Source organism: Medicago sativa, chromosome 2, assembly GCF_051527215.1.
Source record: "Medicago sativa cultivar Bolivia chromosome 2, Bolivia_mono, whole genome shotgun sequence".
NCBI classification, from domain to species: domain Eukaryota; kingdom Viridiplantae; phylum Streptophyta; class Magnoliopsida; order Fabales; family Fabaceae; genus Medicago; species Medicago sativa.
This window is the reverse complement of record NC_140750.1, coordinates 55,002,620-55,019,725: the sequence shown is the minus strand read 5'-3', so window position 1 is coordinate 55,019,725 and position 17,106 is coordinate 55,002,620. Positions and strand designations below refer to the sequence as shown.

Here is a 17,106-nt window from a genome sequence, read left to right as displayed (position 1 = left end):
TTGAGTTCTAACTGGAAAAAAATTTGATCTTATTTTATATATCGCTTGCCCAAACTTCAAATTATGAAGCTCTCTTACATGGGAACCAAAAGGTTAAGGCAAAATAAAATAATCATAAAGAGTCGAGACCCTTTATCAAACCCACAAAGATGTGAATTTAGAATCCATTGTAACGACTTAATCAAATCTCCAATTTATTGGCTCTTGTCATTCGATCGAATTTTCAAAGATGAGATGAACAGAAGTAGCTACGATTCCTCTCGGATATACAAGAGTCATATCTCAATTAGACAATTTATCTTATTCACTTGGAAAAAATGTTATCAAGACCCTTGAAGCATAATCATCTCAAAAGAATCTAAATTATTCTCATGAACAATCTTGTAGATCGGACATTGGATCTTCATTTTCATTTATCGATCCAACATCTAAATTAAGTAAATCAATTGTAACACCAAAATTAGATAGGAAATTCAATCTCACAAAAGATACTAGATTATGGGTTTAGGAAGATTAAGCAGTGGGATTTTTCCCAAACCCCCGAAACTACAAGAGACTACTGACTCATGATCAAATGAGATACATAATCAATAAAATAAAGCAAATATAAAGAATCATGATGGAATGGAAATATGGAGTAGCAGTTCACCCAAAATGCATATAGAATGAGTTTTTGGAGTTTTATTCAGCGGATCCATCTAACATTTTGGATCATTTTTATCAATTTGGTACCTCTTTTGGTTTTGGCAAATCACGATGCTCTCTAATGCTTTTGATTTGGTTTGCTTGTTCGTGGGTGATATGGAAGGAAAGGAATGACATGTTATTTTGCAATAAAGAAAATTCCCCGACTCAGCTTCTGAAGAATGTTAAACTTTTCTCCTTGTGGTGGTTTAAAGCTAAATTTGTAATCTTTCATTATAGCTTTCATAATTGGTGCCAAAACTCATTCTTATGTGCACGTATTGGCTAATTTGTTTTGCTTTTTGCTCGACTTTTGCTGTAATTTTCGAATGTCTTCTGTGGTACATCTTGTGCCGGAAAGATAGTCAACTGTTGGTTTTAATTTATCATGTCTTATAAGGCTTGAATGCATCGTCTTTGGCTTAAAATCTACACTTTGCTTTTTGAACAGTCCTACAAATGCGAAGAAAGCAAATCATAGTAATTTTTTGTTAATGGCACATTTATTAAACAAATCACTCATACAAGAAATATGAAATGATTGAGGATAACAGGAATAAAATCCCCAAATACACACGGCAGTCCTCTACAACAATACAAACATGCAGTAAACCAATATAGCAAGTAAAGCAAAGTGACAAGGATAGCAAGTAAAACAAACCCTAAAAAGAACAAGAACTAGATATGACTTGTGTTACACTAAACATTCTCTCAAAAAAAAAGGTGTTACACTAAACATATGTACATATGCTACTAAACTAGTCAAATAAATTACGTTGATGCAAGTTAATTTTTTAGCATTCTTTAACATGATAATGACGAGGAAGATCCGTTTTCAAATTCTTTTGTTTTCTTGTATTCTTTCTGAATTTTCACTAGCAAGTTGGCAACATGATTAGTCACATATGTATTTTACAAAATCAAATTCCATGATACAATAAAAAGGTAAATACTATATCCAAGCATATCTTTAACAAAAGAGACTTTATGTTCGTAATCACATTCAAAAGTGATTCACACAAAAAGGCAAATCAATCCTAAAAATTGAAAGAAGCCAAAATCTTGCCAAGCACGATGTCACACCGCACAAAGGTAGGCAATTGGGAGGATGTCCACCATGATTGGTGGCAAAAACGGTTCCAATCCACCGGGATGACCCGTTTAATCTACCATTTAAAGCGGGGTGGGATGAGGTTATGAGCCCACCCCCTCTAGTTGGTATGTCCCATTTAACCCGCATAAAAGAAAAGGGTCTTGACAAGGCGACGCGGGCTGGTCTGCGGACTTATTAAAAATTGTTCATTTAAGTTTTATTGTACTAATAAATAATAAGTGGACCCAATGTTTAAATTTTTCCTTGAAAAATAATTGGGCAATTTTTGAAGGAATGAAACAATTGGACAATTCTTTGTTAGACAATTGTTTTCTCTTTAGGTGAGATTAGAATAGGAATAAAATAATTATGAGAAAATGAAAAATGATTTTTATAACGGTATCATATTCTTTTAATAACATTTGTCACAAAAAAGAATTAAAATAAAATTGTTAGACAAACCAGCCAGTCCACTTCTTGGCATAACGAAATGTGTGTTTGAATCCACCACTTCAAATTGGCCCGCCCGACCCCACCCTATTTTAACAGGCTAATAGCGGATTGTGCCTAAATGGGACAGATTGGCCTGCATTGCCATCCCTTATAGAAAAAGAACAGGAAGTGTATATGTTGAACTAAGATGAGTTTCAGAATAATATCTCTAAATTTTGATGATAACAATGTATAAAAGAACAATTGAGTACTCTAAAGTTTTTTCAAGTGTCTAGGACCATATAATTAAAATTTGACTCTGAAATTCAATGCGTTAACATTAAAAAGCTCTAATGATAAAGCTCTGGTATGGAGATGGTCAACAAAAAGGCAAAGATTTGATCAAGTGTTTATAATGTTTTGAAGACGAAGCTCTATTCTAGAAGAATCAAGTTAATGGTCGACGCTCTGATAAACATCTGACCAAGACTAAGTTTTATCTCTTCTGAAGAAATGTCACTGACATTGTGTCAGGAGTACTTTTGTCCTTGGTGAATTAAAAGACATGTTTGTGGCAACAGATAAGTCTTTGGGAAAGACAATTGTTTGCAACTAAAAAAACACTTAGAAAAATTATTACAAGCCTTTATCTTTAATTTCATAAGTGTTTAGAGATAAGCATAAGATAAAAAGTCTCTTCTAGTGTGCTTAAACTAGTTTATCACTCATTGAGTCTCAAGTGTAAACAAACATCAAACTATTATAAAATCTTAATCTTGTTGAATTGAAGGAAGTCCTCATGGTGGGGCCGAAAATCTTAGACATGATTTGTAAGTACTTTTGTAATAAAAATTGATTAGTGGAAAATTCTCTTAAGTGTGAGAGGACTGAACGTAATCACGTATTGTATGAGCTAATAAAAATAGACGTGTTGATCTTTTCTTTCTCTTTCAAAAAACACAATTCAAAATAGAAAAAATAGTTAATGTTACATTAAAAATGGAAAAATGCATTTTTTTTTTCTAAAGTAACACTTACTACAAAGCAAAGAGAGTATATTATTTGTACACAAAAAAAAAGTATATTATTTAATGATCATGTACAGAGATGTGTAATAGGAGGGTATAGAGCCGTCAAAAATGGGTCAGGCTAATCAGCCGGCCCATTAGCCCACATTTGGGCCGGGCCTAAAAAGTTAGCCCAAAAATGCACTCGGGCTTTTTTGGTCCACGCCCATTTGGCACATACAAAAATGGGGCCGGAGGGCTGACCCATCGGACTTCGGGTCAGCCCATTATCAATATTTCATTTGATTTTTATTAAAAAAACAATATATTTTTAAAAAAAATTATCAACTAATTTAAAATTTATTAATAAAAAATATATGAATAAATAAACTTAATAAAAATGAATGAATTTAGCTTAAAGTTTTAAAATTTTAAAGTTTATAAATTATTAATTTGATTTTATTGAAAATAATCTAGAGTTTAATTAATATTCAATGTTAATGTAAAAGTTATTTACATTTTTATGTCCCTCCAATCATATTTTAGCAAAAAAAATTGTGGTGAGTAACTAATATATAAAAAATACATAAAGAGTGAATAAGTTTTAAAAATAAAACATTAACGGGCTGGGCCATGGCCCACACGGGCTTGACTCTAGATAATGTAGCCCAGTTATAAATGGGCTGGGCTGGCCCATTTCTATAGTCGGGTCTCTCGGACTGGGCCAGCCCATTTGACACCTCTAGGAGGGTACCATAAATGAAACATAGTGCAAGTGCAGCCATGTAATTGTTTTAAAGGATAATTAACTATTTTCTGACAAAAGGAAAAAATAAAGAGAATTTTATATTTTTTTCTATGAAAAATCTAGAATGAGAGTATAATGCCTGAATCCTAAATATAGCGTTCAATGATCACCCATCAATTGATCTATACTTATCTCTTCGAAGTGCTCCAATATGATAAAAACTTCAAATCAAAAACTTCCAAATTCAAGGCTTATATTTTTAAATCAAATCCTCAGAGTTAAGAATCTTTTGAAAAATTTAAATTAAGTTAAAGATTTTCTCATATAATTTAGCCTAAATATTTGGATGCTAATTTGTATGCCCTTTTTGAGAAGAAGGAAGAGGGACTTTAAAAGGAATAAACGAGTAAGTGGAAGAATAAAGGCTTTAATTATAAGAAGAGAGGGTACATAGGTTTATTTTTCTTCATAATACATACAAAATATTTCGCATTTGAAAGAAATCAAAAAATTATATACGAAGTTGATTTTTTTCGACAAAAATAAATGATATACATTCATTCAAATTGATAGAGTACATCGATACAATGCAAATTCGCTAAAAACAAAAAGAATGAATCTGATAAGTACAAAAGCCTACACATATGACTATATTCAAGTCTCCGAAATACTCATGTCTCTGGAGCTGTAACGTGGACGACGACAAAGTCATTGATTGTATCTACACTGGACCGAAGCTGGTCTGAAAATTTGAACCGAACAAATACTTAAACGAAACAAGAAAGACAAACGACGATGTACAAAGACGACATCGGTTAAGTATAGATTCAATAATTGATTTGGACGTTAACGTTACAGTTTTGGAAGCATGGTTTATTCCGGTCACTAAGATTTTATTATATTACTTGTAAGCATTTTATCATTGATGCTATTAACTTCGATGTTGTGAGTATTTTTTTTGGAGATTCAACCTTTATGTTTTTAGCGATGTTGAACTTGTGGTTGTAACTGATGTACTTTATCAACGTGAATGAAATAAATGAATATCGTTTTATTTTTGTCAAAAAAATTATAGTTAATGAATAGTTATAGATGATTGAATTACAATAAATAGGTGTATATTAGTAGAAAAAATTTTTAAATTAGTATTATAAAAGTAACAATAATTTGAAGGAAAAAAATCAGTAAAACGACACAATTTTTTATTGGCTAAATGACACATAATTTAAGACATAAGGAGTAAAAAATTATTATTTAAAAAAGTTATATTACTTCAATTCTCCATGCATTAATATACAAATTTTTATAAAAAATTATCAATATAAAAGAAAAAATGAGATAGGCATAACCTCAAGCTAGTGCCGCGTGAATCCACATTCCACACACAATTGTCCGTCTCCATCCTGTTGCATACATCAAGACTCAAGACACTTACAAAAAGCCAAATACAAAAAAACAAAACAAAAAACTAATTCAAATCAAAACCATACAATTAAAATGAAATAAATAAATCAATAAATCCCACCCTAGACCCACCCACCTCTAATTAAATTTATTTTATTAAACATTTTATACATATTAATTTCTTTCTCTCACCAATTGTACCTGCCAAGTACGCTTACCTGTACCTCCCACCCACACTTCTCGCATCATCACCTTTCTCTCTTCCTTCCCTTCACAATATATATAAACACACACTCTCATTCATTTTTCAATTCCTTTTCACTCCTCACTTCTCACCCACCTCAACTCAACAAACACACACACTCTCTCTCTCTCTCTCTAAAACTTCTCTCTCTCTAGATTCACTCTCTCATAACCAACCGTCATGAAGCAGTTAATTCGCCGTCTATCAAGAGTTGCTGACTCTTCTTCTACTCAATACACCCTACTCCGAACGGACACATCAACTCGTAGGCGACCTAACCTAGGTCGCAGACGAGTTGAATCGTTCCGTCTCGAAGTACTGGCGAAGATCCGGAGATCTCCTTCGGCTGTTGTGCCAGAAGGACATGTTCCGATCTACGTCGGCGACAAGATGGAACGATTTGTTGTCTGTGCAGAATTGTTGAATCATCCGGTTTTCATCAAGCTTTTGAATGAATCGGCACAGGAATATGGGTATGAACAGAAAGGTGTGCTTAGGTTGCCGTGTCATGTTTTGGTTTTTGAGCGCGTGCTTGAAGCTTTGAAACTTGGACTCGACACGCGCCACATCAATGAACTTCTCAATTCGTCGGAAGAAGAATTCTGCTGAAAAAGGATGAGAAAAAAGTTTTCAGAGAAAATTAGGAAAAAGATGAATATGGTAAATTAGTGAGTTTTTTTTTTACTCTTTATGTAAATATAAATCAGGATCTTGTAACTTGTGAGACAGAACAAAAATTGAGCACATGAATGTTATTGTTAGAGTTTGTTTTTGTGTTCTGTTTTTTTGTTTTTTTTTGTTTTTGGTTCCATTTTCTTAAGGTTGTTGTTGAGTGTAAAGGAGAAGATATTATTAATCTCTAATGTTTGCAACCAAGGAATGAGAATCATGAATCATATGTCTATTTTGGTCCTTAAATTTTGGTTTCTTTCCTTTTCTTAGTTAGATTCTTGGGAAACAAATAGAAAAAAACAGGGAAAATGTGGGATTGTTTGTTTAAACAACTACTTGCCGTTTTGGTTTCGGATTTTAGTTTATTTACCTCTGCCGTCTTGGAGTCCAAGGGTTCTCATTACTTTATTTGGAGTGAATATGTTATGTGTAGTTAACTTTATTTTATTTTTTTTTTAAATATAAAATTTTGTACATGATTATAATTTATAAAGACTAATCTCTGATAATAATAAATTGCAAAACTTGATAAAAAATTTCCCTCAAGAGATGATAACATTGCATTATGAGGCTTGGATTCAAACTTGTGATCTTTAATTAATACAAAAGCGGATTAACAAATTATAAAGACTATCAGTTGGACTATATTGATATATTTTTTTTTCAAAGAAGTAAATTTAACACATTTATCTATACTAATATATAAAAAGAATACATCATTTTATTTTTGGTTGAATTTTTATTGATCGATTTACCCTCTACGTACTATAAAAATATTTTTTTTTGTTTTTTTTTTTATAAAAATAACAAGTTGATTCTGTTAAAATATGAAGAAACACAACGTTGTATTGAATCTATAACAATATATAAATATCCTTCAAAAAAAAAAAACAATATATAAATAGAAAACACATTTTTAAGTTGGACTTTTTCTTTTATTTTTATCATTCATTCAGACTATTTTATTATTTTATTTAAATTATCAAAAAAATTATTAAATCTAGTTAAAATAGAAAAAAAAATCCACAACAATAAAAATAATATTGGATATTATAAAAAAAATTATTTCGACCTTATATATATAAAAAAATAGTGTCTTGTCAAAAAAATAGTGTGTTTTGGTGTTACATTTTTCTTTCAATTTTGCAACTCAATTGCTTTTTACCATTTTATCGTTGGTTGTCCATAAAAATGAAAAGACAAAAATGTTAATGTCCGTTTTTTGACACTAAATCATAGGAAGAGATTCAGTACAAGGAGGACACTAATAAAAAGTTTGGTGACTAAAAAAAAACGAGACTCCCAAATTAGTTTATGAGCAACTCAATTAGTTTGTCTCCTAATAAAATTAAGTGCTAGCAAATTTAAAGAAAAAAATTGATCTTTAGAACATTTAGTCTTAACAATAAGAATTTCTTTACACAACTTAATTAGGCTACCGATTTCCTGAAAGCCATTTCAGTGTAACATATTAATGTTTTAAAAAGTTCTTTCTACATAAAACGTATTTCCTTTTAAAATTCTAAACAAGTGATCTAAAAAGTTGTTAGCATGAGCAATTTAATTTAGGATTGTTTGTTGGGTTACCAATTTTTTTAACGGTTAAAAATTGTTTGCCAGACAAACCCTTGTAATATTTTTCTTTTATATTGATCAATCTTTATAATTGAAATTTTTGCTCAAAAAGAAAAATGATAATTAATTTTTTAATCGATGTTCTTAACGTCTCTTTTCAGTTTAATAATAAGGATATGTGGAGGTGTAAGGCGGATTCTTCTTCTTGCTATTCAGTTCGAAGTGCATATAACGTTCTTATGGAGCAAGATTATGTGGTAGATACGGTGGCAGCTCCTATTTGGCATAACGACATCCCTTTGAAGGTTGTGCTTTTTGTGTGGCATTTGTTTCGTGACCGGCTTCCTACGAGGAGTAATCTTTTTCGCCGCAATGTTGTAAATTTTGATGCTCAAAGTTGTGTTGGTGGATATGGCTTTGTTGAAACATCGACCCATTTGTTTTTTCATTGTAATTTCTTTGCAACGGTTTGGAATTTCATTCTTCAATGGATTGGGCTTACATCGGTTCTTAGTCAGGATGTATCATCGCATTTTGCGCAATTCCGGTTCTTAGGTGGTGTTTCCCGTTCGCGTCAGTCTATTTTACAGGTTATTTGGTGCGCGACCGTGTGGGAAATTTGGAAGGAAAGGAACAACAGAATTTTTAATGCAAAATATAGTCCTATTATTCAGGTGGTGGACAGGATTAAATTGCTAACTTACAAGTGGTTGAAGGTGAAGTATGCTTCTCTTCCCTTTAACTATCATGGTTGGTGGCTTAGTCCGTTCACGCTATTAGGCATAGGCTAATCTATGTTGTTTCTTTTGGTGTTTTTTCGAGTTTGTTCTAACCTTGTAATTATTGTTGTTATACTGTTTTGACTTTGGTGTTTCTTCCTTAGTACACCTAGTGCTAGGAAGGCCATTGTTGTGTTAATATATTCCATTTTAGCTTCTTAAAAAAAAAAAATTTAATCGATGAGGTAAAATTTTGTGATTTTTGTTTTGAAAAAGTGCATAGACGGCAGTACAAGTACAACACTATCGCGCCCGCTTTAAAAAAAGGAAACACTATCGTGCCCTGTTCATTCTTTTATTTATTTTTTAAAATGTTTTTTAAAGGACAAAACCAAGACGAATATATCCTCGTAAATTGCAACAATAATTGTTTTTTTGAAGAAGCCAAAATAGAATATATTCACAGAAACCATAGCGCCTCCTTAACACAAGGCGTGCCAAAAAGAACACTTAAAATATAAAATGTTTGTCAAGTAGATAAAAAACAAAAACAGACATTAGCCGATATCCAAACAAAGTAACGTGTTCGACCGCCACTTCTGACTACCATAAACAAATGCGGCATTATTAGCACGCAACCACCAATAGGAATGGAACTTAACATTGTCCACTATATCTTGTATAGGAGTAACACTATTGTTAAAAATTCTATTGTTACGTTCTTTCCAGATAAGCCAGACAAAAAGAAGCCATAAAAGTTTGAGGAAAGAATGCCTACTTTTCATACCACCTAAACAGTAAGTGAATTGATGAAAGTGATCTGTAAGGCTTTGATTATCGACACCTGAAAAATCCAACCAAAAGCGGACCTGCTGCCAGATAGAACCAAAAATATGACAGTGCAAAAACAGATGATTCGCGGTTTCTACCTGACCGCACCCCGCCACACAGTACCTGTCCGCCTCAGCAATAATACCACGGGCATGTAAATTATATTTGATAGGCAACCTGTCCCGGAGCAATCGCCACGCTAAAATAGACACCTTCAGCGGCACTTGAGGATGCCAAATTAGCTTCGCTGCATCACCCAGCACATGATAATCTAAAGAAGTAAGGATTTCATAAGTTGAACACACCGAGTAACCTCCTGCGATGTCAGGATGCCATTGCCAAATATCTGCAACAATAATTGTTACAATTTTTTTAATATTTTTACAAATATATCTTTGTAAAAATTTATTAAGTATTAAATATACTTATTAATATTAAAAAAGAAATTATTAAATGCGGGTTTAAAAAAATCTTTTAAACAATAAAAATATTTTAAAATTGTAACTTTTTCATATAAATACTAGATTAAGAACCAAAGGGAGTAATAAAGATTCCTTTTAAATATAATAATTCACGGAAGCTTTTTCATAAAAAAATGATGTATAAAAATGTTAATAATAATAAATTTATATGAAAATGTATGTACTCTTTTTAAAAGAATAGTTCATCTATTTTAAACTTTTAAAGAGTAACTCAAGCCGGGATGACAATGGGTACCCAATGGGTAGGGTACTATAGTACCCTTTCCTATACCCGCGTTTGTAAAAAATTCCCGTATCCGAACCCGTACCCTCGTGGGTAACAACTTTAGTGCCCTTTCACATACCCTATGGGCACCTAAGTGCTCTTACCCGTACTAATTACCCGCACTTTAATTATAAAAAGACAATAAAAACATCAATATTGAAATAAAACTATGATCCAATTTTTGTTAAAGCAACTCATAAAATAGTAGAAATCGTAGTATTTAGCCAAATAAAAAAAACATCCAAAGTATTCCTCGAAAATTAAAATAAAAACATTCAAAATACATATAAAAAAGTGCATGCTAAAATAAACATCAAACTAATTTAAATTATAAATTTGTAGCTCATGAGCTTATGAAGGTAAATATGAAACGATTACCGTGTTAATTTTTAGTTTTACGTTTTAAATAGCTAAATAAATTAAATAATTGTACACCAAAAATAAATAAAATATTTATTATATTATATAAATATGTATATGCGGGTTGCGGGGCTGGGTAGTATAGTGCCCTTACTCGCATTCATACCCATCTAAATTTGAATGTAACTACCCGGATCCAACATAAAAAGTGGGGTTTTACCCTACCCATTACGTATAGTTTTTGCAGATACCTATCGAACTTGGGTCCAATTACTATCCCTAAACTCAAGACATCTATTAACAAGATTCAATGACGATAGTTAAAGTTGATACTATCGTAATTATTATCGATTTTTATCATATTTTCCTTTTGTCCTTAAAGATAATTATGGAAAACAAATTAGATCTGACTTTTGTATGTCTCTTTAACCGCTTTCCCTTTTTACTAGGTAGAATCGATGTGCAGCCGTCATCAGCAATGTGTGTACACACTTTGTGTGCTTTATGTTAGAGCATCGCATATTTAGTTATTTACAAATCATCCATTTATAATCTTTTAACAGTACTTAGGTTTCGTTTTTATTACGCTTATTTAAAGTTTATGAAAAATAGTTTATGTAAATGAATAAATTTTTATGTAAATTTATAAGTTTTCACTAGTAAAAATTATTTTTTCATATACTGCTTTAACAAGCTTATGAATAATATATAAAAAAATATTTATTTATATAAGCTATTTTGCATAAGCTCAATTTAAACGGGCCCGTAATACTTAAATAAATCATATTCGTTAAAAAAAAATAAATGAATCATATATGTATATATCATTTATAATTTTTCAATAACAGTATTTAATAAACATTCAATTTTTTTAACCCAACATCTCTTACCAATTCTTTAAATGTGATCCATAAATCATCCACGAAGTACCTAATAAGTACAAAGTCTCAAAACCGTGAGATCCATCCATTGAGGATGGTCTATCCAATCTCAAAAGCATACGGTTTCCTCTCTAATCTATTACTTTCTTTTTTATAGTAAAGATAAAGCCTACTTTTTTTTTTTAGAGATACTTCATTTTGAATGAAATGTAACTAAAAGTAATAGTTAAAAAGTTAACTTGCATGGTTAAAAATTTAATTCATAATCAAAAAAAATTCAACTATAATTTTTTTATATTAAAAAGGTCATCACAATGACAATAGAAGTTGGACCTATGATATAATAAATCAATTTTTACCAATCAAATCAACATTCACTAATTCATTGAAATTGCTATGGAGGAACATTTATCACACAAATTTATACATCAACACTGTAAATTTATACTATTATTTAAGTTTTATGTTATTTTCCTTTCAAAAATGTTTTATGTTATTTTTTTATCTCATCTTGAATTTGACGTCAACACTTATATTCATACAAATTGATTATTGTGTAGAACTTTTGTGTGTCAAAATAGCACTCTTACATTGTGATAAAGGATGCCATGTCTTATGTTTATTACATTTTTTAAATGAATTTAAATTCCGAATAAATTTTATTTTATGGGTACTGAAAAATTCTCTTAAAAAACTATAATTATTTTCGGATAGGAATATGCATTTTAGACTTACATTCAATCACAATATTTATAAATAAATTACTCTTGTTTTCATATTTGCATTGAAAAACATAATCATAGAAGAATATTTTCGTGCTTATATCATGATGAAGCTTTGGGCTTTGGCAGGTCAACAATGTAATTGCCGTGATATGCGCTGGTGTCTGTGATTTTTGAATCTAAATCGTACCACGGAAAGAAGGGGTAGGTTCGTAGTTTTGTGTTCAAATGAAGGATATTTTGGTCACTCAGTTCCTGCATGTCCTGCCAATTGAAATCAGTGATAGTATATTAGCATGTGATGGTCTTTTGGTTGGAAAATAGCAGGCTGCTAGTCGTTACACTTCAACTCATCATAAAAAAAAAAAAAAAAAAACTCATAATCTAAATGAGACATGTTATTTAAATAATAATTTGATTGACAACTTATAAAACAATTATAAATTTACATAAAAAAAGTAGTAAAAATGACCCTAAATTACATCATGGTCCTTTAAGTTTAAGGTTTGTAATAGATTGGTTTTTTAAATTATTTAATATATATAATGTAAATTAGTAAAATTAAAAGTTTTTAAACAAGACAATATATTTTGATCTCGAAAAGAGAAATCTGGATTTTGCCCTGCAATTGCTTGGGTGCACGAAATTAGGAAAACCGTAAACAATCCATCGAAATAAGACGATCTAGATCGCAAAAATATTTTAATTTTTTAAAGTAAAATTATTTTAAAGGTCTTTTATCTTATTTATTTGTAACACTTGAGTTCTTTATTTTTTTTGTTCCGTTCAAATGCTTCATCTCTTAAAATGTGTACAAATTAGTCTTTTTTTATTGAAAAAATGTTGATATGCCTTGCCACATATTATTACTAGTAATCATTTTATTTTTAAATAATATTTTCATTGAAAAACCCCAAAAGTAAAGTAATATTCATCTTCTTCTTCTTCATATGTTTTGTTTATCATAACATTCATGATCATCTTCAAACTCATGTTCTCACCATCTTCATCATCAATGTAGTCATCATCTTCACCATCCTCTACTTTATGTTTACCCAAATTTACATTCAAATTGCTCAAATATCTTCATCATCTTCTTCGTATGACTTTTGGTCACATATCTTCATTTCCATCATCTTCTAAACTCAACTTTCAAGGTCGCTATTTTATAGGGACTAGAAACATAATTAACCCTATATTTTATATTGGTCATTATTTAAAAAATAAAAATGAGCTCTTCCCCTCCCTTCCCCTCCTAAACCCTCAATCCAAACGCACCCTTAGGGTTAGGGGTCTCTTTCCTTAGACTCTAGTTTTCCTCTTTTTTCTCAAATGATTTTTTTTCCAAGCAATTATTCTCTCAAGCCACGATTATCTGTAAGCAATATACAATTATACACAACTAGAAAAATAATTAAAAATCAAAATTAGAGAAATAAGTTGACTCTTGCAATTATTCTTATTACTTTTCACTAAATTTGTTGATAACTACTAAAATAGAGATGAATTTCATATTTTCTTCAAACTTTTCTTGTTAATTTAATCATCATATACTTTATTGCCACATCATCTAATTGAATGGTCAAAATTTCGAAATTTTAGAAATGGAGACCAAAATTGTATAATTACAAATAAGAGATTAGAGTTGCGGTATGATCAAAATATGGAGTGTACGTTCAGATCACTTACAAAACTCTTTGCAATTATTACTAATATTTTGTCAAATACATGTTATTATATCTTTATATTATCAATCATCATGTTAAATATATATAAGACTCTTTTAATAAACTTATTTTTAAAATGAGTGATTATGAATGTATTGACCACTGATTCAACAGAAACTTCCTTTCATATGAATAGTTGTTTGGAAAAATTATACCAACTAACTACAAGGTTGATTTTGACAAACTATTCTTTATTTTTGTTAATTTTAAATTTAAATTAAATTAATATGTATTTATATTTTGAAAAATAAGAATTTAATGTGCATACTCATTCATATCATATTATTCATACTAATATAATTCGTACCAACCATATTTTAAAATAGTTTGTTTATCACCAATAATTGTAGTTAAATTGTGCTATTGCATATGTAGTATTGCGCCACAAAGAATCAATCTGGGTCTTAAAATAGCTGTTCAAAAAAAATAATCTGGGTCTTAAAATAATATATACTCCTACTCATATATATTGAAAGAGGAATAGGATGAATTTGCTTAGAACAATTACATTTATAAATTTTTTATAAAGTTTACATAATTTGTAATATAAACAAAGGCATGTAAATTTAAAACAGTTGGAAAAATAACCACATTTCTTGAAACAATACAAACAATAAAATAAAAAGAAAAACAGAACAACACATGATAAGATTTGGAAGTTAAAGGGCAACCAGATTTTTTTCAAAACCTACCCGTTTATTCGATTATGTCTTAAATTGGCATTACATGCACAAGTCAAGGTGATCATTTCAATATCCCTACCTACACTCCAATGTAGGCAATTTAATATAATTAAAGCCCTCAAGAATGCATATACCACTTATATGAATTAGGTTTACTGTAGGTGTGAGCCCCCTTACATACTTTCATATACCATATATTAATTAATAAAAATAATAGAGTGAACCCACATTCTATTACTTCCTTGAAACGGTAAATTTTATGACAAGCATTCATCATTCTAGTCCCTTGATTTCCAATATGCTTAATTACACATGTTATATTGTTTCTAATTAAATTTTTAAATGCATTTCATGTGTTTGAAGGAAATGCTATTCCTATGAGGATCACTAGCTAGATGTAACGATATCTTTCCCAATTTGTATGTATGTGTGTGTGATCTTTTAATTTGATTTTTCTTTTCTAAGTACTAAGGAGAAACTACAAAGAAAAGTGACTCGTATTGTATGTATTTTTGTGGTCGTGTTTTAAAAGTAAAACTTACGTTTTGACGTGAGAATGGGGTTATGTAAACATACATGCTTGTTTTCTATCGATGACGTGCATGTTTGTTTAATAGAGATGACCCATCAACATTAGTTTGGAAGAGAGGTAATTGTTTCATATTTGTCAAAAAAACTTTTAAGTCTCGTATCAATTTCAAAGAAGCCTTCATAGCCTTGATTACTAATGACTCATTTATTTTGTGAAATATCTTTCTATTTTATTTAAACTTGCATTAATTTTATTTGTTAATATATGATACAATCATGGAGGCTAGAATAATGAATCTTCTAGTTTTGATAGGAAATTAAAACCTATCACTAACAAAACTATATGAAACTAGGGTTCTAAGTTAAAAGAGGAGAAGATAAAACCGAATAAGATAAAATAACATTTTTCTTCATTCCTTTTAATGGGACAATACAATACTTATATAGATTGATGCATATATAGGTAAGATAAATACATCAACCAAACAATAACAATACTACCAAACAAACTAATAAAATATGCTTAAAAGATCACTCTTCTAGAATAAACTAGAAGATTCATTATTCTAACCTCCATGATCATATCAATATGCAAACCGACTTTTGTAGTGAATAATTCCGCAATTTTTAGCAAAAAAGGAAAAGTAACAAAATTATTTTCATCATCTCCAAAAATGCAATATTTACTTTTCTTTCGATTACAAGTTCATTTCAACAATCTCATATCTTCTTTTATAAGAAATGCATAAATTTAAGATACTATTTTATCAAACTATATTCTTATTTATTATATATGTTGTATTTTCTTACTATCTTAAATATAAGATTGAAGTAGTATTTTTAGAGTAGTCTACATATATAAAATTAATTACTAGTAGAAGATATAATTTTTAAAAAGGGTCACATTGAAAACAAAAAAATAATATCCATTTTAAAACAACTTTTTATTAAAGTGATATTCATGGTGAAATAGACATAGCGACTACATGTCAAATTTAAATACTCATTCTTCTTGGGTTAGTCGAACATTCCACAACCTTGAAATTCTAACTTTGAATCTCGAGGTTAAACTTTATAGGTGTACGGAAGGAAAGGAAATAACAACATTAATAATTCGAAAAAAATAAAAAAAAAATCTGTGTTCAAGATTCAATGGAAATGCATGTGAGCAAAATAGGATTTGGGTCACAAAACAAGATGTCACGGATAATTTATAGTGAAAGTTTTGTCCATTACTTTGGTATGTGTTACTGGCCCCTCATAAATTTGGACGAGCATGAACACATTCATATACAAATTGATGGGTTTTGTCACGGTTGGATCAATTAAATTATTTGATTAGGGATATAATCAAAGTTGGGACCCTTAACCGATGCGTACGGCGTTAAATAAACAGAAACATTTTTTATTTTAGAAAGCATTAGTTCTATCGTATGGCTCTCTTTAACTACAAGGAGGGGATGAATGATAAGTAAGTTGATAGCAAATAAGCTTAACGAATGTCAGATAAGTTAAATGATGATAAATATATTTAATTAGATGATATAACTCTATCTTAATCATATAAGTTTACATGCTATATACAAAAGCTTTTTTTTTGGTAAAAAAAAGCTTTAATTTATATATATATATATATAATCTCTCTTATCTTAAATCATAGTCGTCACAACTTTTCTTATTATTGATTTATCAAAAAGGGGTGATTTAGGGTTAAATTTGACTCAAAATCACCCATTCGAATTGATTTTCTTTCTCTTTTAGTTAAATAAACGATTATTTGATTTCTCGTCTTTGTGAGGTGAGTTTTTGATTTCCCATCTTAATGTGGTGTTTATTTGATTCAGGATAAAAGATTCACTTTGATCAAGTGCAGATTCAATCAATGACCTTTGCGTCGTCAACGTTGCAGATCCTGAAACAGTACTTCGGTAGGTTGAATATAATCATATTTATAAGCATATGTACTCTGCTTTTTTATGCTATTAACATGGATGTTGTAAGTTTGTTCCCATATTCATCAATTTTGTTTTTAGCGATTTTGAATTT

The 17,106-nt window shown here is 30.0% G+C and overlaps 2 protein-coding genes across 2 annotated transcripts; both read left to right on the top strand.

Moving 5' to 3' along the window:
• The first annotated feature begins 5,587 nt into the window (after window positions 1-5,587).
• On the top strand, window positions 5,588-6,530 carry LOC146949006 (auxin-responsive protein SAUR71-like). Its single transcript, XM_085745139.1, has one exon. It carries the CDS (start codon window positions 5,793-5,795, stop codon window positions 6,219-6,221), a length of 429 nt encoding a protein of 142 aa, XP_085601265.1. The 5' UTR covers window positions 5,588-5,792; the 3' UTR covers window positions 6,222-6,530.
• Window positions 6,531-8,035: 1,505 nt separating this feature from the next.
• Window positions 8,036-8,650, top strand: LOC146949005 (uncharacterized). Its single transcript, XM_085748464.1, has one exon. It carries the CDS (start codon window positions 8,036-8,038, stop codon window positions 8,648-8,650), a length of 615 nt encoding a protein of 204 aa, XP_085604590.1.
• The last annotated feature ends 8,456 nt before the right edge of the window (window positions 8,651-17,106 follow it).